Below are 23,187 nucleotides of genomic sequence, written 5' to 3'. Positions count from 1 at the left end.
CAGAAGCATATATGCAAGCTTGCACAATGCCAAAAGCAAGTCCAATGCAACATTAGTTAGTACGTCACATTTTATCGTATTAGAGTACGTACAACATGTGCTTATATAAGTTTAGAACAGCGTACATCTAGCCACCATACTTAGTGACATATTATAACACATGACGAAATTATTGCATAAATCTCTGAATTGCAGTCGTCCAAATGGACACACAACAAGTTATACGTTTCATTGCAACGTGCGAGCATATTTGTTAGTTGGGCATCGAGGTGCTCATCCCAATATCTCTAAAGTAACAAATGTAGTATACTTTGCGCATTACTTGTTGTCACTAAGTTATATGAAAAAGTATTGATTTTGCATACAGATAGCCTGATTAGATTGTATTTGTCATGGATCTTATTTGAGGATCCAACAAGGAAGCAAGGAAGAAGGGACAACAATTCAACAACCACACTCAGTGCTTGTTGTTGCCATTCATTTTGGGGAGACGAGGTAGATAGAAAGAGATGTAGAGGATGATCATGGCCATGTTGTCTTACCACAACCGCCAAATGTGAGATATGGAAGTATGGAACCCAATGTGATTGTCAGTTAATGATATTTGTGGTCGTAGGGAAAAATAATTTGTTATTTCAGTAGGATAATGGTTGTAGTGATATGGTATAATATGTTTTTTAAGAATGCATTTTGTTTGTAGATACGACTTTCGAAGTTTGAACATATTTTTTTATTTCCTTCAGCTTTTTTCAATTATGTATGAACATCAACTTAAAATATACCATATTTACCTTCCATTGGAAAAACCAAAGCAAACATCTCTTTCACAATTTCCCTCTATTCTTGAACTAAAATCTCCATAAAATATTATTATATTTTACCGTATAATAACGCACCCTGTCTGACGTGTTCCCATTTTTGAAAGGATTCTAGATTCCATGATGCCTATCTCTCTAGTTCCCTATGTACGCCCAACCTTTTGTTTTTCTGAGATCCAAAAGATTTCAGCAACCCACAAAAAACACAAAAAAAATCCTATTTCCTCCCTTCGCCCGTGTGAAAAAACGCTGCCCGCGAAAGGGCAAGCAGCCAGCGCCCACCCTTTCAAAATTCAAAATCCAAAAGCCACCAACGGCCCCTCCGATTATAGTTTTCCAAATGGGCCGCCCGGCACGGCACTATGCGGCACGGCGGCCCACCGTGCCGTGCCTGATAGTGCCACCGTGCCGAAGTGGCAACCCAGGCATGGCACTATGAAGTGCAAACCGTGTCGTGCCGTGCCAGCAGGCACGGTGGCACGCCAGTGCCCGTGCCGCCCCAGGCACTAAACACATTTTAAGTAGCACTGCGCCAGCTCCACCAGGTACAGCTCCACGGCCGAAGAGCTCTTCTACCTCTTTGTCGCCCATGTCGTCGTCGTCGTCATCACCAGGGAGGTCGTGGACCCTCTCCATCTCATCAGCCATGGCAGTGGCACTAGCCTCCACCGTGTCCTCAGAGACAGAGGGAGGCCGGGACGGCATCCTCACTTGCCCTGGCCTCAAACGTCTGCCAAAAGAAGAAGAAAGGAAGAACATCAGTCAAGAACTCAAGATTCAAGAAAAGAAATCAAGAATGGAGCAGGTCGGAGCTAGGGTTAGGGTTAGGCTTCGGAGCTAGGGTTAGGGTTTCTTACCTAGACGTCGCCGGCGATGAAGACGGCGGAGCCGGAGCTCCTAGCAGCAGCGGATCCGCGGATCTGCGCTGCGGAAGAGGGAGTGAGTCAGTGACAGTGAGAGAAAGAAGAAGAGCAGAAGGGGATGTTACCTGCATCGTCGGAGCTCCAGAGCTACGGCTGCTGGAGGACGAGAGGAGGAGGCGGGGTCCGCGGGGACGACGGCGAGTCGCTGTCGCCCTTGGGAGGGGCCGTTGCCCTTCGCCACCGTCGTCGGAGAGGGCGAGACTGCGAGAGCCAGAGAGGAGAGGAGGGACGGAGGGAGAGCGTTAATTGATTTAGGGTTTGTGAGCGGCCGAGCGGGGGAGGCCGGCCGGCTTATATACGCGGCGGTGCCGTTGCCCTGGATCCAACGGCCACAATCCATCAGGGGGGGATCGGACGACTGAGAGTTCCCTGGATAGCGGGCCGTTAACGGGCCAGACCACTTTACCGTGCCGTGCCCGTGCTGGCCCATGGGCCGAATTGGCAGCCCAGGCACGGGCACGGGGGCGGGCCGTGCCAGGCACGGGCACGCAGGCTGCCGGGCCGGGCCGTGCTTGGGCCGTGCTTTCTCGGGCCGTGCCTTGGCCGGCCCATCGTGCCCGGCCCATCTGCAAAACTTTACCTCCGATCCCCAAGGCGACGCGCTGAACCGCCAGATCCCCGCATCGGACGGCTGTGATCTCCCGGCGCTCCGCAGGAAATCCCACCTGCCGTCCGATCCGGTGCCCTAGCCCTACCGCCGCTATAAAACACCGCCCTGCATTTCGTTTCGCCTCCCCATCCACAGAGCACACGCGCGCTCACTCCCGATCGCAGACCTTCCCCCACACTCCCCAGAGTTAGTACGATCCGATCGTTTTTTCCCTCGAGGTAAATGTAGCAATCGAATCGATCCCAAGTTTCTTCGGATCCCTGAATTTTGGTGGATTTTATCGGGTTTTTTTTTTGGTTCTTTCGTCATGGTGATTTCTTTTGGGATTATTAGCCCTTGATTTACCCCGTTCGCGCGTTGATCTTTGCGGTGTTTACAGGTGAGAGTAAGATGAGGGAGATCCTGCCCATCCAGGGAGGGCAGTGCGGGAACCAGATCGGCTCCAAGTTCTGGGAGGTAGTGTGCGATGAGCACGGCATCGACCCGACGGGGCGGTACGTGGGGACGTCGGACGTGCAGCTGGAGCGCGTCAACGTCTACTACAACGAGGCCTCCTGTGGTAGGTTCGCGCCGCGCGCGGTGCTCATGGACCTTGAGCCCGGCACCATGGACGCTGTCCTCTCGGGCCCCTACGGCCGGATCTTCCGCCCCGACAACTTCGTCTTCGGCCAGTCGGGCGCCGGCAACAACTGGGCCAAGGGCCACTACACCGAGGGAGCGGAGCTCATCGACTCAGTCCTCGACGTCGTCCGCAAGGAGGCCGAGAACTGCGACTGCCTCCAGGGTATCGATCTCTCATCATCTGAACTGAATTCCCATCGTCCAGTGTTTTCGGAATTTCTGTTGCGCTGTCTGCCTCACTCGATCCGTTCGTGCCGTCAGGTTTTCAGGTCTGCCACTCGCTCGGCGGTGGCACGGGGTCCGGCATGGGTACCCTGCTCATTTCCAAGATCAGGGAGGAGTAGCCGGATCGGATGATGCTGACGTTCTCCGTCTTCCCATCCCCCAAGGTGTCGGACACGGTGGTGGAGCCCTATAACGCCACGCTCTCCGTCCACCAGCTCGTGGAGAACGCCGACGAGTGCATGGTGCTGGACAATGAGGCACTATACGACATCTGCTTCCGCACGCTGAAGCTGACCACTCCTAGTTGTAAGCTGATCTGTTCCACCAAGTTTGATAGCCTTGCCTACATGTATTTACGGTTTGATTGCCTTACCTGGTTCTAATCGCATCATGTGATTATTTAATTAGAAAGCTTTATTCTGTGCTTTTGGTGCTTCAAATTATTATCCAACCTGCTAGACATCTTGTAGTCGTGTTTATTTTGATTAAAATGAACGAATACATTTGTCGCCAAACTTAGTGTCCTTTGCCTTAGGTGTTGGAAGCCTACTGTCAGGAATATGTTTGCTATCATATTAGTGGCCTTGTTGCTTGCTGCTTGAATGGTACTTTTGAATTTATCCTAGTCCTGATCAGTTGATGGTATCTGAGCTGCTAGTTTGGTCCACTGGAAAATGGTAGTTATTGTAGTTGTTGTGGATGACTTAATTGATCACCGAATCAGGACATTTTAACATTTGTAGCAAGTCTAATGCATTGTTGCCTGATGAGGGGGTGCTGAATTGTAAGCAGGTAAAACGTGTTAGGAGTATCAGAGATAGGATTTCTTCTGCACCTTGCATAACTCTTGTCATATGGAAAATGTAACTATCATTGTGTTTACCTGAAGAAAAATGAATGCTAATAAAAAAATATGGAGGTGTATCAGTACATCATTTCAGAAAATGACTGTAAACCAAAGCCTCTGTGCAGCTTTGGCTGTAATCATTCATTGGTTGAGCATGCTTTGTTTAGTTCTAAGCTTTTTTTATTATTCTTAATCAGTTCTTTTTATATGATATGATTTTTTTTCTCACGAGTCATGATCAAGATCAATTGATAGATATTCATATTGACCTCTTACTGTCTTGCACTGATGTGAATCTTCTGGTTTTGTCTGCAGTTGGTGATCTGAACCACTTGATCAGTGCCACCATGAGTGGTGTCACATGCTGCCTTCGCTTCCCAGGGCAGCTGAACTCTGACCTCCGCAAGCTTGCTGTCAACCTGATTCCCTTCCCACGCCTGCACTTCTTCATGGTTGGCTTTGTGCCACTCACCTCACGTGGCTCCCAGCAGTACCGCTCCCTCACGGTCTCTGAGCTGACCCAGCAGATGTGGTAGTCCAAGAACATGATGTGTGCCGCGGATCCGCGCCATGACCGCTACCTGACGGCCTCTGCCATGTTCCGGGGCAAGATGAGCACCAAGGAGGTGGATGAGCAGATGCTCAACGTGCAGAACAAGAGCTCGTCCTAGTTTGTGGAGTGGATTCCGAACAACGTGAAATCCAGTGTTTGTGACATCCCCCGCGTGGCCTCTCCATGTCGTCCACCTTCATGGGCAACTCCACCTCCATCCAGGAGATGTTCCGGCGTGTGAGCCAGCAGTTCACGGTCATGTTCAGGAGGAAGGCCTTCTTGCATTGGTACACATGTGAGGGCATGGATGAGATGGAGTTCACTGAGGCGGAGAGCAACATGAACGACCTCGTTGTTAGATGATAGGATATCTTCTGTTGATATGATAGGATACGGCTGTTGTAACTTACCTTGTAAGGCAAGCGTATGTATCCCGTGTATCACGGCATGATCTGTTGAGATCAACATGTAATCTGTTGTACACCATGTTTGAGTATAAATACATGAGCCGAGAGCCCAGTTAGGGTACTCTCGTTCCCATATTTCTTTATATGGTATCAGCTAGCCTTTTCTTCCTCACGGAATAAGATCCAGTGGCGGAACCATCTGCCGCCAATGCGCCGCTTGCCTTTGGCCTTCTCCCCGTTGTATCGGAGAAGCTCACTTGTGGCAACTACAACATGTGGCATGCCCAGGTGTCGTCTGCGTTGAAGGGGGCTCGTCTCGCCGGTTACATCAAGAGCACGGCCGCACCCCCGCCTGAGTTCCTCGAGGGGGACTCATCCTCCCCTGCCGATGGCAAGAAGCTCACCGATGGCAAGGAGCCGGAACCGCAGCCAAATCCGGCGTATGAGAAGTTGGTCTCTCAGGACCAAATCGTCCTCAGTTACCTCTTCTCCCTCTCCAAGGAGGTCTTCGGCCAGGTCGCGACGGCGACCACCGCGGCGGAACTGTGGGCCGTCATACAAGATCTTCATGCCTCGCAGTCTCGGGCGCGCGTGATGTCTACGCGCATGGCCCTAGCGGCGAACAAGGGGACATCGTCCGTGGCGGATTACTTCGTCAAGATGAAGGGCCTCGCCGACGAGATGGCTGCAGCGGGCTGCAAGATGGAGGACGAGGAGCTGGTCTCGTTCATCCTCATGGGCCTTGGTGATGACTTCGACTCCATTGTGTCTACGGTGGCGGCGCGAGTCGAACCGATCTCCATCGCCGAACTGTATGCGCAACTCATCAACTACGAGCAGCGCAAGGAGATGCATGGCGGAGGTTCTCAATCCTCTGTCAATGTGGCCACCAAGGGTGGCCGTGGGGGGAACAATTCCAACCCCAACCAGTCCCGTGGCCGCGGTGATGGTGGTCGCGTGGTTTTTCGCCGTGGCGGTGGTGGCCGTGGCAATGGTGGCGGAGGCGGCGGTGGTCACAATTTTTTGTCCGACGTCTTCTGCCAGCTCTGTGGCAAGAAGGGCCATACTATGGTACACTGCTTCAAGCGTTTCGACGCCACATTCACTGGACCGCCGCAAAAGAGTGCATCGTCGGCGACCACGGCGCCCTATGGAGTGGACACCAACTGGTATGTGGATTCTGGAGCCACAGATCACATAACCGGTGAACTGGAGAAGCTTTCCTTCCACAACAGGTATCGTGGAGGAGAGCAGGTACACACGGCCAGCGGGGCAGGTATGAAAATTGATCACATTGGTCATAGCATTTTGCAATCCCCAGTTCGTGATATTCATCTAAATAATGTTCTCCATGTTCCTAGTGCCAATAAAAGTCTTCTTTTAGTCCATCGTCTTGTTAAAGATAACAATGCATTCCTTGAACTTCATCCCAAGCATTTTTCTCTTAAAGAACAGGTGACGAGGAGAACACTCCTCGAAGGGCGATGTGACGGTGGTCTCTATCCGTTGAAGCCTCAATTGCACACACCATCTCCACCGAATAAACAAGTGCTTGGTGTCTTCAAGCCCACTACCTCCTTGTGGCATAGCCGACTTGGTCATGCCTCTGCTCCTGTCGTTCAGCAGATTATTAGTCGTCATAAGCTTTCTTTTTCTAGTAGTTCGAGCAATTGTGTGATTTGTGATGCGTGTCAGATGGGAAAGAGCCATCAATTACCTTACCTAAGTCAAACAGTGTTTCATCTAAACCTTTTGAGCTTGTTTTCACTGATGTATGGGGACCGGCACCAACTTCTATGGGTTGGCGTTCTTATTATGTCATCTTTATCGATGATTATAGTAAGTTCACTTGGATCTATTTGTTGCGTTATAAGTCTGAAGTCTTTCAATGTTTCCGTGATTTTCAGAACATGGTTGAGCGTCAATTTGATCATAAGATTCTTGCAGTTCAATCGGACTGGGGAGGGGAATATCGGTCCCTTAACTCCTTCTTCAAATGCCTAGGCATAGCTCACCATGTATCTTGTCCACACACACACCAATAAAATGGATCCGCTGAACGTAAACATCACCACATTGTCGAGGTTGGTTTGTCCCTTCTTGCACATTCATCCATGCCACTAAAATATTGGGATGAAGCGTTCTTAACAGCTGTTTTTCTCATCAACCGTCTTCCATCCAAGGTCATTGCCAATGACACACCACATGAGCGCCTCCTCGGTTCACCTCCAGATTACACTTTTCTTCGAACTTTGGGTGTGCTGTTTGGCCAAATCTTTGGCCTTACAACACCAAGAAAGTACAATTCCGTTCAAAACGCTGTGTTTTCCTTGGGTATAGCAATCTACACAAGGGGTTCAAATGTCTTGATCCCTCGACAGGTCGCATATATATTTCCCGTGATGTGGTGTTTGATGAGACGGTGTATCCTTTCGCTCAACTTCATCCCAATGCAGGAGCTCATCTTCGTGCTGAGTTTTCACTTCTTCCCGATATTCTCCAAAACCCATCGTCGGACCTTGGGGACGCAAATTTGCTTGATCAATGTTTGATTAATTCTGACCATGCTAACGTTGTGGCAAGCTCCTCTACTGCTGTGGATGAAACAGGAACAAACCTGGCGCAAAATGATGGAGAAACAGTGCATTCCAGGGGTCATTTCATGTACCCCTCTTCCTCATTGCATAATGACAACGGGGGCATGGGATCAGGAGGTGATTCTCTTGCTCCTTGTACCGGGTCGGCGGCGGGATCAGCTTTGGGGTCAGGGTGCCCTGGTCCTATGCTGTCGGGCCCTAGATCCTCTACATCGACGAACACCGGGCTACAGTCTTCGCCGCCATCGCCTCCCACACTGGATCTGTCGCCTCCAGGAGATTTGTCTCCTGGATCCACTACGGCGGGTGCGCTTGAGCTCTCCCCCGTGCCGGCTGCTGTGACTCCACCGCCTACACCTCCTCCGCCTCCTCCGCATCAGCATGGCACACGTCTTCAGCACGGGATCACCAAGCCAAAAGTTTGTTCAGATGGCACTATCCGGTGGGGGCTTCACAGCTCCGCTGAGCCAGAGGAGCCCAAGAATGTGAAGGCCGCTTTAGGAGATGCATGATGGGTTTCGACCATGGATAAAGAGCATACCGCTTTGATGAACAATCAAACTTGGCACCTGGTTCCACTGCCCAAAGGCAAGAATATTATAGGATGCAAGTGGGTTTACAAAGTTAAGAAGAAAGCTAATGGTACTGTTGATCGGTACAAAGCACGGCTTGTCGCCAAAGGATACAGGCAGCGATATGGGATAGACTATGAAGATACCTTCAGTCCAGTAGTCAAGGCTACAACCATCTGACTTATTTTGTCAGTGGTAGTTTCCAATGGTTGGTCTCTGCGACAACTTGATGTTCAGAATGCCTTCCTTCACGGCATGCTCGAAGAAGAAGTATATATGTGCCAACCTCCGGGGTATGAAGACAACAGGTTTCCAAATTATGTTTGCAAATTGGATAAGGCACTATATGGTCTCAAACAAGCACCATGTGCTTGGTATGCACGTCTGTGTGGCAAGTTGATTCAGTTGGGCTTCACACCATCGAAAGGTGATACTTCCTTGTTTTATTACAATAAAGGGCAAATTACTATGTTTGTGTTGGTATATGTCGATGACATCATTGTAGCAAGCTCTTCAATAGATGCTACAAAGGCTCTGCTCATGGATCTGGAAAAGGAGTTTGCTCTGAAGGATCTAGGAGATCTTCACTATTTCCTTGGCATAGAAGTGAAGAGAGGGGTGGATGGCTTAATATTGTCGCAACAGAGGTATGCCACTGATGTTGTGAAGCAGGCGAATATGGGCAACTGCAAGCCGGTGGATACACCCATCTCTACTTCAGAAAAGCTCAGCGTCACAGAAGGGACTAGTCTCGGTGAAGAAGATTCAACAAGGTACAGGAGCATTGTTGGAGCACTCCAGTACCTAACACTCACTAGGCATGATTTGTCCTTCGCTGTTAACAAAGTGTGCCAGTTTCTTCATTCACCAACTACAACACATTGGAGTGCGGTGAAAAGAATCCTACGGTATGTGAAAGGAACTTTGACCATGGGTCTAAAGACCAGGAAATCGAACTCAACTCTTGTCAGTGCATTTTCTGATGCTGACTAGGCAAGCTGTGTGGATGATAGGAGATCAACTGGAGGGTTTGCAGTGTTCCTTGGTCTGAATCTTATATCTTGGAGTGCTAGGAAACAACCTACTATGTCACGGTCTAGCACTGAGGCAGAATATAAAGCTTTGGCCAATGCAACAGCTGAAATGATGTGGATTCAGAGATTGTTGACAGAACTTGGAATACCACACTCTCTAGTTGCTCGGTTGTGGTGTGACAACATAGGAGCTAAGTATCTGTCAGCTAACCCGGTTTTTCATGCAAGAACAAAGCACATCGAAATAGATTTTCATTTTGTGTGTGAAAGGATAGCACAGAAGCTCTTGGACATCAGGTTCATAAACACCGATGATCAATTGGCAGATGGATTCACAAAGCCTATTACGGCATCCAAATTGAAGGAGTTTAGATTCAATCTCAACCTTGTTAGTGGCTGAGATTGAGGGAGGGTGTTAGATGATAGGATATCTTCTGTTGATATGATAGGATACGACTGTTGTAACTTAGCTTGTAAGGCAAGCGTATGTATCCCGTGTATCACAGCATGATCTGTTGAGATCAGCATGTAATCTGTTGTACATCATGTTTGAGTATAAATACATGAACCGAGAGCCCAGTCAGGGTACTCTCGTTCCCATATTTCTTTATACTCGTCTCTGAGTACCAGCAGTACCAGGACGCTACAGCTGACGAGGAGGCCGACTTTGAGGGCGAGGGCGCGGCGGCTGAGTGAGGCCGCTGCCATCAGTTGGTGCGGGGGTTGGCTTTAATTTAGGGTTTTCTTTAAACTTTGGTGATCTTTTAAGTTCAGTTTGGACGTGTTTGAGCTTGGACATTGGGTTTAAGTAGTTTGTAAAATATGGCCTGATTCTACCTTGTGTAGATGAAGCCAGAATTTTATCGATTATCTAAAAAAACTAGAGCCTGCGTATGCTTGAAGTGCATCCTCTTGGTGCTACCTCAACGTATGCATGGTGCTTGTGGCACTTAATAAATATATTAGTTCCGTACTAGTTTCTACGCTACTGCGCTAGTGGATTGGAACTATGATTAGAATGTTTGTTGATAACTATCATGGTGTTCTTGAAGATTTTTTTTTAATTTTAACCCTTTTTTGAATATAATTTTAAATCTAACACTGTCGGTTTTTTTTAAAAACTAACACTTTTGGCCGTGTCTATTGCCATGGGGCGGCCAAATGCCTGTGCTGCGCCATGCATGGCGGCGCGGTAGAGGGCTTACGTGGCGGCGACCATCACCGCTGACCGCTGACGTGGCAAGGCTCTGCCACGCCACCGATCTTGGCGCGGCAATGCCGTGCTAAGATCCGTGGCACGGCAGAGCCCGGTATAACCACCGCCGCTGCCTCTTGCCCGAGCAGTCGGTGTTCCGCGACAAACGCAGCAAGGCAGTGCCGCTGCGCCCGCCTTTGCCCGCGCCTGCCCGCGGCCGAGGACGCCATTCGCCGCGTCCGCCCATGCCAGCTAGCCCGCCCGCGCCAGCAAGCCAGCCGAGGCAGTAAGCGAGCCACGCCTGCCAGGCCGCCGGCCGCCCGGTGCAGCCACCGTGCCCGCACGCAGGCGCGCCTCCCCCTCCGGCCGCCTCCATCCCTCCTCATCCTTGTTTAAGGTTCTGACGCATATTTTATTTTTGTTTGAATGCTGGATATGATATTATGAATGGAGTTAAGGTTAGCAGAAAAATTTTGTTTGGGAACTATGGTGAAGATATAAGTTTGAGTTTGTCAATGTTAAGGTTAATGATTTAGTTAGAAGTATGTTTGTCATGTATTTTTTTTGTTGCTATAATTGTTGTTTATAATATTTTAGTTCCATTGCAAATGATTACATTTTTTATTAATTTGCGTTGTTTTGATTGATGTTTAATTTGAACCATTTTATTAGATGGAAGACATGTTTCAGGAGCAGTTATGGCGAAAACGGGGTCGTCCTAGAGAAATGTACCCCGACGAGTCTAGCAAAGATGCCCCCATCCCTCCTGAACTCCCTGTCCCTAATTGTGACTATGGTCGTTCGGCCGACGTGTTTCAATTGAGACATCCGGACATAGCGGCTCGTTGCTTCTACACGTGCAGTCGTTTTAATGTAAGTAATTATTTCTGTATATTTTTCTTTTCATTTGTATTACTAGGTTACTAATATTTTGTTGAATTTTTGTTGTGTAGGACCATGAGAGGTGCATTTTCTTTCAGTGGGTCGACGGTGCAGACAAGTTTGACCCCAAATACCTCCTTTTCGACGATTGGTGGAGAGGGCGACATCCACAATAGCACTTCAAGCGGTGGGTTCCACCTCCCCTAACCCCCTCCAATGACGGCTAAGGAGAAGCACTTAGCCGCAGTTAGACGACTCGAGGAACCTCCTCTATGCCATTGCGGAGACCGAGCCATGATAAACCCTGACAATACGTTGGAGTTTGTGTGTCCAAACAAGCATGAAGTAAGTGCAAAGTGTATTTGTTCAAAAGTTGAGCTATATGTGTCATGTATTAATGTCACGTTATTTAGGTGTATTCAATGGCGAAGTGTCGTTTCAAGGAGTGGTTGTATGGTCCTAAGAACAAATGTCCTGAAGAACCTCCAAAAGCAAAACAAAAGAAGCTAGATGAGCACAGAAAGCGAGCTGGTCGCACCGTTGAATCACCGATTGTGGTGTCTGATGAGGGGGACAAGAAGGAGGATGACACTGCAAGACTGAGCGAGCTCATCGCTCTAGCAGAGGCGGGCTTGCCGGCGAAGGAGGCTGAGGACGACACTGCCAGACAGAGCGAGCTCATCGCTCTAGCAGAGGCGGGCTTGCCGGCGAAGGAGGCTGAGGACGACACTACCAGACTGAGCGAGCTCATCGCTCTAGCAAAGGCGGGCTTGTAAGCGGAGGAGGATGACGACGCGTTCTTCACTCAGGCCGCAGAGGCCATAGATGAAGCGGAGGCCGCTTACTACAAGCGAAAGGAAGATCAGCGCAATGCAGGTGACCCTAGCCATAGCAACAGGGTTGTGGTTGAGGATTGGTACTTGGACGATGAATTGCTGACTCAATATGTTTCTGACTGAGAGTTTTTGATTGCGACATCTGTTAGTTCCATGCATTATTCGATTTGAACTACTGATGTATTGTACCCATGTATCATGTACTCGAATTACCCATGATCGATCTTAAGTGATCACAACTGTTTGTATCATGCATTCAAAATTTATAAAACAAACATAATCATTTGCCGCGCCGTAGCCTGGGTTTAGTTGCCACATAGGATGGTTCTACCGCGCCATAGGCCACAGCGGTCTGTGCCGCGCCATAGTACATGGCACGTCAGTGCCTCGCCATAGTACATGGCGCGCCAGTGACGCGGTCAGCCAACGGCTAGCCTGCAATAATTGAGTTGTTGTCGGTGTTGTGCTAAACTACAAGTGTTGTACAAAACAAACATGAAGCTAATAAATGGACGACGAGTTGGCACATAATATTTTCATTTGTTTATGAGTACAAGTTTTCAACGATAATATTCGTTCGACATAAGTTCGACGTAATGAACTAAGTCCCATGAATGTAAGGATCCCTTGAATGCCTCTTGGAAACCTCGTCGTCCAGTAGAAGAAGGGGGTCGTCGTACTCCACATCAAGAAGGGGGTACAACTGGTGCGGCGTGGGAGGGGCTATCCTGTTACAAAATGATAAACAAAGGGTTAGAGTATTCAAATTAATATTTTTCAGATAAACATTATGTACCATAGCATAATTTGAACTACTTGTTATGTAATACGAACACAATATAAAATCACCTGTTGTCTTCTATGCCGGCTAGCCTTGTGGCCAGATTGCTTGCAAACGGAGCAAAGATTCCTGCCACGGGTCTCGTTGAAGTCTCCCCCACCGTACATGTCTTCGCCGTACCCTCTCATAGCGTCCATGTCCCCCTTCAGTCGCTTCTTCTTCCTTCTACCCTTCCCTACCTTTATTAGATCCGAATGCGGCACGTAGTCATAACCATTATAAGGTGGCCACTATGTTGGGTCTAGGTATGGCTCGAAGCTCATCTCCCAAATACTAACAGTGTTTGAACGGAGATACAAGGTTGACATATATGGTAGATCCTCATAGTTGTACCCGCGAACCCTGCAGGCCATGATCATATGAGAGCAAGGGGCATGCATGATCTGAGGGACGTTGCAACTGCACTCTACCTTCTCAAGATCAACTCGGTAGTTTCGTCCACCATAACGTTCGCCGCCCAAGCTTGTGCCACCCTTGCCCCATACACTAAAGATATGGCGGCGGGGTCCATACGGCTCGACGGTGTGCTGCTTGGCCAATTCCTCGACCTCCTTCAAATGTTCAGCTCTGGCCTTTCCAAAACGCCCCTGCTCAGCTATATTCCTCTGTGCAAGTTCCCACCTCTTCACAAAATATTCGTTGCACTTATGAAAGGAGAACTCAACAATTCCAGACATAGGCAACGATCAAACTCCGCTGAATACACGGTTAAAGGACTCCGAGGAGTTAGTAGTCATGATGCCATACCTGAAACCCCCCTATTCATATGCTAATGCCCACTGAGCCTTCTGTTCCATCTGCGCCTCTAACCAGGCATTTCTCGCTGCATTTACCATCTTGTCTAGTTCTCTCTTTGTCTCCTTAAACTCGTGCTCTGTACGTACACAACATAGAGCCTTTACTTTGTCACATACCTCCTTCTTCTACTGACATCGCCAGAAATTTGCGGCAAAGTGTCTCATGCACCATCTATGTACTAGAGGCGGGAACCCATCTATTTGCTCGCCTGCAGCATTAAGAAGCCCTACGTGACGGTCGGAGATCAAACATATAGTGCGAGTTGAGCCAAGCACTTGGACACGTAGTAGCCACATGAACCAAGACCACGATTCATTATTCTCTCCCTCTGCCAAAGCAAAAGCCACAGGTACTATCTGGTCCTCAGGATCAACAGCAGCAGCCATCATCAAGGTGCCCCTGTACTTTCCTGTCAGGAAAGTGCCATCAACAAGTACGACTAGCCGACAAAACTGGAATGCATGTTTTGTTTGCGCGAACGACCAGAACACACGATAGAGGACATACCTCAATGGGTCTCAAAAAAACATCCCTCTGGTGTCCACAAACCATTTCAAGCCAGGGTTGTAATAATGCATTGCACATAAGATACGGGGCACCCTGTTGTATGCTTCCTCCCAAGTACCCCATCGAATCGCGAGAGCGATTTGCTTAGCACGCCAAGCCTTTCCGTACGACACATCGTACCTAGCGAATCCAGATATGGACTATTGTAAAGAAGACACCGAGATGTCGTTATTGTCATCAATGAGGCCCAATATACGATGGGCAAGGTAACGTGCAGTGAGCTGCTGATGATTTTCCTTCCCCCTATTGTCTAGGCAAGTGTGGGGTTCAACAACTTTAGTTACCCTCCACTTGCCATCACTCTATCTCCTTCGTGCATTTAACCTCCACAGACAACCATTTTTGCATATCAAGTGATACCTCAACTCCTGGTCCGAATGAGTAATGGTGTACGGTCTATGGTGGTACACAGCATAGTCCTGAAGGAAAAGTTTCATCTCTGACATTGTGTTGAATATCATCCCCTTTCTACGGGGTTCTGTCTCATGGTTATACAATGAATTTCTACACATCTGGAGACTGGTATCACAAACTACCATATCCGTCATGCTGACATCCCTATAGTTCAGAACACCCCTGAAAGGTATGTTCTTGGACCTTAGTTGCTCAAGCTCAGTCACTGTGTAAGGTGGTGGTGGAACATACTGCTGCGCTTCGCTAATTCTAGCCCATGAATCATAGGGGTTATCATCTACAGCCAAATCTGTTACTAGTCTACCCTGAACATGGACACCATGTAAAACCTCGGTTCATACTGGTAATGGCATAGTATGAACCGGTACTAGCATGACATCAACCGGTGTTACCACATCATCTGTACCTCCTTGGTCATCATCAAAATCGTCTGAATCACTGCTAACTACATCACCGATCCTGTCCTTCTCCTCCTGCTCCTCCTCTTCCTGTTCAAACTCATTCACATCGAAGTCATTGCTTATACAGCCTACTGTAGTTGAATGAAACTGCTCCTGCGTTAACTGACCATCCAAATCCATGTTATCCTGAGTTACTTCCCCTTCGACACCTAATTCTTGTCCATTGCCTCCAAAACCATCAATGGACGGGCCGTCCTGCACACCATGTATCCTGTACCCATTCTCCACCATCACCTCAGCCATGGGCACATTGGAACCTTGGAGAATCCTAGTGTAGCAGGACCAGTGAGCAGGGTCGCGCAAGGGCATGAGGACATAGTGTGCCCTAGTCTTCCCAGTATCAAACCTCTCCTTGAGTGTGAAATCACCCCAAACTTTGTATTCAAACGGACACAAAGGTCGTTGAAGCTAGGAGGTTCATCAAACCATTCCAATTCTTCTTTCATATCCTCAAACATACCATCTTCTCTCCTAACACTTCCTCCGAACAAAACTCTAACACAACAATTCATCTGCAAAATCATTTTAAGAAACTTCATCAAGTCATCGAAATCATCGTACGTAATGTCCATACTAACATTATTACATTTTCTAACTATAACTATACTAACTAATCAAATGTTAACATCTATACAAGGCTAACTACAACAACTTATTAGACTAAATCCAATGTACAACTAGAGTAAATAACTGTACTAACTAAACTACCTTACTTTACTACCTATACTAACTTATTATATTATGTATACTAACTAAACTAACTAACTTTACTAACTATATTAGCTATACTTTGATAATTTTACTAACTTTATTAACTGTGCTAACTATATTAGTGGAGTACCTCGCTGCAGCACCTAGGCGGGCAGCCGCCATGAGGTTCTGGCCAGAAGGGGAGGCGCGCCTGCGTGCGGGCGCGGTGGCTGCACCGGGCGGCCGGCGGCCTGGTAGGCGCGGCTCGCTTACTGCCTCGGCTGGCTTGCTGGCGCGTGCGGGCTAGCTGGCATGGGTGGATGTGGCCTCGGTGGACGGCGGCCTCGGCCGCGGGCAGGCGCGGGCGAAGGCGGGCGCGGCGGCACTGCCTTGCTGCGTTTGTCATGGAACATCGACTGCTCGGGCAAGAGGCAGCGGCGGTGGTTATACCGGGCTCTGCCGCGCCAAGATCGGTGGCGCGGCAGAGCCTTGCCACGTCAGCGGTCAGCGGTGATGGTCGCCGCCATGTAAGGCCTCTGCCGCGCCGCCACGCATGGCGCGGCACAGGCATTTGGCCGCGCCATGGCAATAGGCGCGGCCAAAAGTGTTAGTTTTAAAAAAAACCGACAGTGTTAGATTTAAAATTATATTAAAAAAAGGGTTAAAATTTTAAAAAAAATCTTCTTGAATGAGATTCTGTGTTGCCGTTCTGGACCAAAGATTAGAATGTTTGTTGAAAAATATGAGGTCGTTCTATGTTCTCTAGTAAATCTTTGTAGGTTGTGCCATTCAAGCATGCTTGTTTGGATGTATGAGCCGTCGCACATTTCTTTCCTCTTGATAATTAGAATCAGAAGGGACCAAATAATTGTACATCTTTGGTTAAGATCAAGTAGAAGCACTTTATAGGCTCTTGGAGCCTGTAAGCTGAATTGTTTAGCACATATAATTTTTTCATTGACATGCATAGTTACGTTGGGATTCAAGGCAGCATCAATGGTCCAGCTAGCTAACATCTAATCTTGAGATGAATTACAAAAGCATCAATTACCATTCAATGGAATAATAAGAATACGCTTATGCACATGGAAATAACCTTAAGGCGAGAATACAAAAAGTTGGGATCCACATGCGTACTTGAAGATGTTTTAAGAAAAAGACATGCATACTTCAAGCCTCCACTAGGATTAGAAATGTGCACAAAGAGTCTTGTTTAGACCAAACTCTAAAGAAAAAAAAAACAGAGTCGTGTTTGGACCATAGAGAAATAACATAGCATACAGCCTCTGCAAGTTTCAAACCTACATCAACAACAGCCATCCACAACTACTATATCCGTTCATAATTTACAAAGCTCACATCAACACTTTGTGCAGATTCATGGTTTCTCCACAATCGTGAGACATTTTAGCTCCATCAGATATTCAAATGGGGTGTTTGGTTCCCCGCCTTGCTTCGCCACACCATGCATGTGGCGCCTGCTTGGTTCACGTGTGAAAGTTACAGTAGCTACAAATCTTCAGCTCATTTATGTGCTAGCTTTTCACAAGTGTTGCGGTCATTTTCTCCACGCAGCTGCAGCACGCCACAACTGGGCATGGCGTGTGTTGGCGAGGAATCAAATAGTCCCGTGTTAAAACTGCACCAACCTGAACTACAGAAAAATCACTCTTGAATATGGTGGCCCGCTCAACTGATCCACAAAGAACATAACCAAATTTGATTACTTGAAGTGGAAAATAATCTCACCAAGTATGGTGAAAAAGAGTTTGATGTTAATCGACACCATGCCTCGTCTCTAAGTTGTATGTGTGTTTCTTGCGGCGTTGAACTCTATCTTAGAGCCAACAGTTCTAAAAAAGAAAGGCTAGGGTGAGGCAAACTATCCTGTTATTTGGAATCAATAGTCCACAAATCACTTGACTTGTTTGCTAGAAAATCACTTCAATTGTGTGTTATTTTGGCCAGACACTTTATCCAGCCTCATGTTGAGAGAGTTTCCCAAAAAGTTTCACCATTTGAAACACATAACCGGTGGTCTGAGCATGTATCATTTTATACTACTAGCATCAATTAGTTAATGTCGTGCAATGAAATTTGACCACTTAGATCTAGAATATGACTAGTGAATCGCTCATGATGATTTTGTCATCTCAAGATTTGCTAGTTTAGTTTATCAGATTATTTTATAGAAGTAGTATGTATGTGTATAAATTTATAGACATGTAATAGATATTGTAGGTTCCGGCCTCGGGATGCCCGGGCTGTGGTCTGGGGCATGGCCTAAAAATCCCTTTAACAACGCATTTGTCCAGCCAAAGATAGCTCATGAAAATATAGATTTAGCCCTGCCTAATGCGACCTAAAAATCCCTTTATTTTCAGCCCCCCTTGAGGTGTTTCTGGATCCGCCACTGATTAGACCTATTATCGATACAACCACACTTGCAGCAATACAACAATTGTATTTTTCTATTGCTAATGTTATGAAATCAAAGTCAAACTGCCAATGTGAAAATCAAACTTTGATGATGGCCAAATTCAATGAGAAAAATTACAAGGAAACTTTCATGGAAGACTAAGAACAACGGGCCTCTCTCCCCTCTATAAAAGGGATTGTTAAGAGGGCTGAAAGGGACATGAGAATATACATCCATGCACTTAGCAAATCAATTAATAAAGAGTTGTTTCCCTCTCTATTCTGTTTTCTTTGTTCCTATGCTTGTGTAGAAGAATTTGATTTCTTAACAACTACTACCGCAAAAATGCTTTTTTCGAGTAGCCAAATGTGTTTTAGAAGAATATATGAATTATAATTTCTTTAGTTGGACATTCCAAGTTCCCAACCGAGGGGCTGCTTGGTCCCCGCGAGGCTTCGCCTCGCATTGTCTATTGTGCTGGCACAATCAACGAGAAGCCTGCCAGGACGAGCGAGCTAATTCGGCTCTCTCACGCAAGCGAGGACAATCTTAACCATTCAGACTTCTAATTACTCAAGCAAGGGGACCAAACATACATCGGGGTTACGTGGTTGCCGAGCTAGCTAGCTATGGCAGAACCGTCTAATCTAATGCCTCCCAGGAATGCTTGTCTTCCATTAGACACTGAGCACTCGAAGGAGCACACCAAATCACGAGGTCCCGCCGGGCACACCCAAGGGAAGAACCCAAAAATCCACATTTTTCTATCAAGATCACAAATGAGAGAATAAAGCTTACATCATTCTTAACCATTTCTTACATCACTTTTAATACAACATCAGAGTATAATATTTATTGTTATAATAGTGAAATGTAATCATGTTATCAGAGTTATGGACAAATTAATTGAACAGCGGGATATAAACATATGATCAGAATTCAGCGGAAATAAATATCTATTCATGGCATGATGAAACATTGATAAATGAACTACGACAACAGATTATAAAAACTTCTGTTTATAAAAACTTTTGATGAGAGTTATAAATAAAAATTATGATCGCGGCGTAAAGGAAAATCTCTCTAATCCCACCAGGAGGAATCCACACACAAAGGTCAGCTCTAGCATCCACCTGTCACCTGCAACAGGGGGAAATAAAACCCTGAGTACTCAATTGTACTCAGCAAGACTTACCCAACAGGAGGAAAGAAAAGACTCTAAGGATATACAAGGCTATCTGGCTTGTGGGTTGATTGCATTTGCAGGAAGCATTACTAAGTGTGCGTCCTTATATTTGATTTTTATTAACAGCCGCATTAGTTCATTAATCAACCATTCTATGTAAGCACCTGTGCTACTTTCAAGCAGGTGGTAAGCAATCAAATTTCCTTTTCTATTCCATCTTTCATCTTTCAGTTCTTACTATGGTGCTAGGCCTTCGACAAGCCGTACCGGATTTTCCGGCAATTCGTGAATCAATGCCCCCAGCTAGGTACCCCGAAAACACATGCCTCACTTGTACCCAAGGCACAAGTAGGACCAACCCATCACCCTCCTATCCTAGGTGTCCAGGTCCCTATCCAAACTAGGATTCCAAGCCCCCGCCCCTGAGTCCTGGACTTAGTGCGGTGCAAGGACCTCCTAACCTAAAAACCACCCTAACAGTCGGTCCGGAAAGAGCCAGATCCATGACAAGAGAGCAACATGTCTTCCAAGCGCCCATAGCCAAGTATGTGCTTGGGATAGTAAGTCTGTGACTTGCCTAGAGTCTTATGCAACGGCCGGTCCTTAACCGACACAGACAGGGAAACTAGTGTAACCAAGTTATGCCCCGTGGCCCAATGACACACCCTCTTCCACCCACCAATACCCAAACCATATCCCTGCTTGGTCACCATTTTTTCTTTCCACTATTTATATATTCCAAGTCATAGTAATACCGTAATATATTTCCTATCTCTTGTGAGTGACAGGCAATCACTTGACTTCTACCGAAGTCCTGTAGCATAGCAATTTACACGATCCTATCATACTAGTAAGACTCATAGGATAAAGATATATATGCAAGTGGGTTTCATTCAACTTCTTAAAACTTAATGCACAAATATAATTTAAAGTGCAGAAAAGTAGAGGTTATGCACCGGGGCTTGCCTAGGTAAGATTTAATCAGAAGTTAGCATTCTATCATGACGACTGATCTCCAAAAGCACAATTTCTCTAGCAACTCCCGATGACTACGTGATCCATCGATGTCCCTATTATGATGTGCAATGCATAGACATAATTAATCGACTGCAACCATGACTCGTAAAATACGATTTACGCCTTTCAAGTTAACGGGCTAGTTCTAATGACTAACATACTAATCTACATATCAACATCATCGAGAAAGATATCATTTCCCCACAAGTGTTGTAATTATACAATTTCAAGGTGTTTCTTTATCCCATTCTATCGATTTAAGCTTTATTCAAAATAGGGCATCATTAACTACTCTAGTAACCTAATTATTCTAGAGCTACAAAAATTACAGTGAGTACCTAATATTGCTAGGAGCCTACTATAAAAATTTTAGATCCAACACTATTACTAATTTATCACGAAAATTCCAATAAGTTTACATTTTTACAATATCAGGTATCTCAAATTAATTATATAGCTTCCAAGAATATCATCAAACTATGTGAATAAATTATACTAGCAGATAGATCATGATTTTAGGAACTCAACAAAACTAGTTTCACTATTTTATGATTTTTATTTGATTTATTACGGATTTACAAACTTCAGCCATTTTAAACAAATAATAAAACTAGCAGAAAAAGAAAAACGCACCACGGCCACATTAGGCCTAGCCGGTCAAGGCCGGCCAGCCCAACGCGAAACTTAGGCCACGGACGGCACAAGTCCGGCCAAGCGGAGGCGATACCAGTCGGCCCAGGCGGGGCAGCACAAGGCCAGCCCAGCGTGCGATGCGAGTGGCCCAACCACAGCGGCCTCAAGCCGACCCAGCGTGCGGCGCGAGCAGCCCAACCAGCCAGCCCACGCACGGCCTGCCCCAAACCGGCCTGTCAATTTTGCAAAAACGACCCTGCATTTTTTTCTATTCGACCCTAGGTCTAGAGTCCTATTTAAATGAGTCACGTATTTCGTAGTAAGGACCCTATATAAATTTTCTGCTTGGATTCATACCCATCACTTCATCTTCCACATACAGAGGAGCAGAGGACGACAGAGGAGCTCCAGCCGGCGACCAATCCTAGCCAGGAAGGCACGGCGACGGTGGGAGTCCCGCTGAGGAGTTGCACGTGAACCCTCACGGCCTCGGGCTGGCCGCGGTGAGACCTAGGCCAGTCCTCAGTAGCCTGCCCGCACAAGCCATGGCGATGGCAAGCCAGTAGCGGTGGCTCCAGCTGGACGGACGACAACAACGATGCGGTGGCTACTCAGCGGTGGCGCGCGACGCGGGGAAGAAGAGGAGGGCACCGATGCTCGCGGAGGAGTGGGGAAGGGGGAGGCGCTGCAGGTATGGAAGAGGGGTAGCGCCGACAGCTATGGTCCGAAGCGGACGATGATGGGACCACTAAGGGATGCGGCAGCGTGGCTCGAGCGCAAGGAAGGATAGAAGGCACGGCGACTACGAGCACAACCTAGGCGGGCTGCTCAGTAGGGTGGCTCCAGAATAAGGAGGAGGGAGATAGGGCTGAAGGACCAGCGTGGCCGAGGAGCACGCGCATGGGAGGGGCAGCATCGTGGAGCAGAGTGGCAGGTTCAGCGCTGGAGGTGGAGCGGCGGAACGGTGGGGGCATGGTGGCTCTAGAGGGGCAGCGCCATGGAGCAGCGGGCCGCGGGTGGATAGGAGCGCTGTGGATGGAAGGCGGCATGGTGCTGGTCTAGAGCTAGAAACAAGGAGGAGAGGTGGCGCTCACACGTGGTGGCCGAGCGATGGTCGATGGCGCGGCTCAGAGAAGAGCACCATGGCTAGGAGGAAAGAGAGGAGTATGAGGCTTGGCGGTGATGCTGCGAGGGCTCGGTGCAGCAGAGGAAAAAGGGAAGGAGAGACAGGTCTGGCACGGATTGAACAACGACGTGACTGAGCGACAGTGGCACACGTGTAGGCAGAGGCACGTCGGCTGCTCAGCTTGGCACAGAGGCAGACGGTAGAGTGACAGGATGATGCGAGCAGCAGGTAGACAAGCAAGGCAGAGAGTAGAGAGCATGACGAGAGACGTAGGGTGAAGCGACAGAACTGGCAGTGAGGGAGGGAAAACAAAGAGAGCAGTACACGACAGCAGCAGCCCGGCCAACTCACCCATCAACGCGCGCATCGCACTGGCGAGGTAGGTGGTGCGAGTGGTCAGCGGCACTCTCGTTATTATTTCAGCTCTCAAATATTCATTTACCAAGCTGACTATTTATATTTTCAAACACGGCTAAAGCACTAAAGTTTGTTACTCGATATTTTAACTGCCACCAAAATCATGCTCTGAATTTTACTTAAGTACTATATACCAGTCATATCGTATTTTTGTTTATAAAAATTGTTTTCATGTTCAATCCAACAGAACAAGCCATTCGCCATTTACTTGCTAGAATCGTTATCGGACATTCCTAAATATTTCTATGCACTGCGTAGTTTAACTTGAGCGTTTATTTGAGTCCACGAAACTAAGTCACACAGGATTCGCTTATCGCCTCAAGTACATTTTAAATTAAAAATCCAAGAAACTCATTTCGAAAATTTTTCTTAGGCCTAATCGCGGTGCTAAACAAGCTCGTAACACTAGGGGTGTTACAACCAACATCCCTTAAAAAGAATCTCGTCCCAAGATTCGAAGCAAGAACTAGAAGAGGGGAAACACGATTATATTTCGTA

The 23,187-nt window shown here is 47.3% G+C and overlaps 1 protein-coding gene, 1 non-coding gene and 1 pseudogene across 2 annotated transcripts; all 3 read left to right on the top strand.

Annotated features, from left to right (window-relative positions):
• The first annotated feature begins 2,497 nt into the window (after window positions 1-2,497).
• Window positions 2,498-5,107, top strand: LOC136516526 (tubulin beta-2 chain-like; annotated as a pseudogene).
• Window positions 5,108-5,277: 170 nt separating this feature from the next.
• Window positions 5,278-9,166, top strand: LOC136515687 (uncharacterized). The gene is made up of 2 exons (XM_066509208.1): window positions 5,278-6,280; window positions 8,679-9,166. Exons 1-2 carry the CDS (start codon window positions 5,278-5,280, stop codon window positions 9,164-9,166), a joined length of 1,491 nt encoding a protein of 496 aa, XP_066365305.1.
• On the top strand, window positions 5,704-5,842 carry LOC136519262 (small nucleolar RNA Z247). The gene has a single exon (XR_010774816.1). It is a non-coding gene; the product is annotated as a small nucleolar RNA Z247 (small nucleolar RNA).
• Window positions 9,167-23,187: the final 14,021 nt, after the last annotated feature.

The sequence above is a fragment of the Miscanthus floridulus genome, chromosome 17 (genome assembly GCF_019320115.1).
Source record: "Miscanthus floridulus cultivar M001 chromosome 17, ASM1932011v1, whole genome shotgun sequence".
In the NCBI taxonomy this organism is placed as follows: domain Eukaryota; kingdom Viridiplantae; phylum Streptophyta; class Magnoliopsida; order Poales; family Poaceae; genus Miscanthus; species Miscanthus floridulus.
The sequence above is the reverse complement of the archived record's forward strand: the minus strand, read 5'-3'. Positions and strand labels throughout refer to the sequence as shown.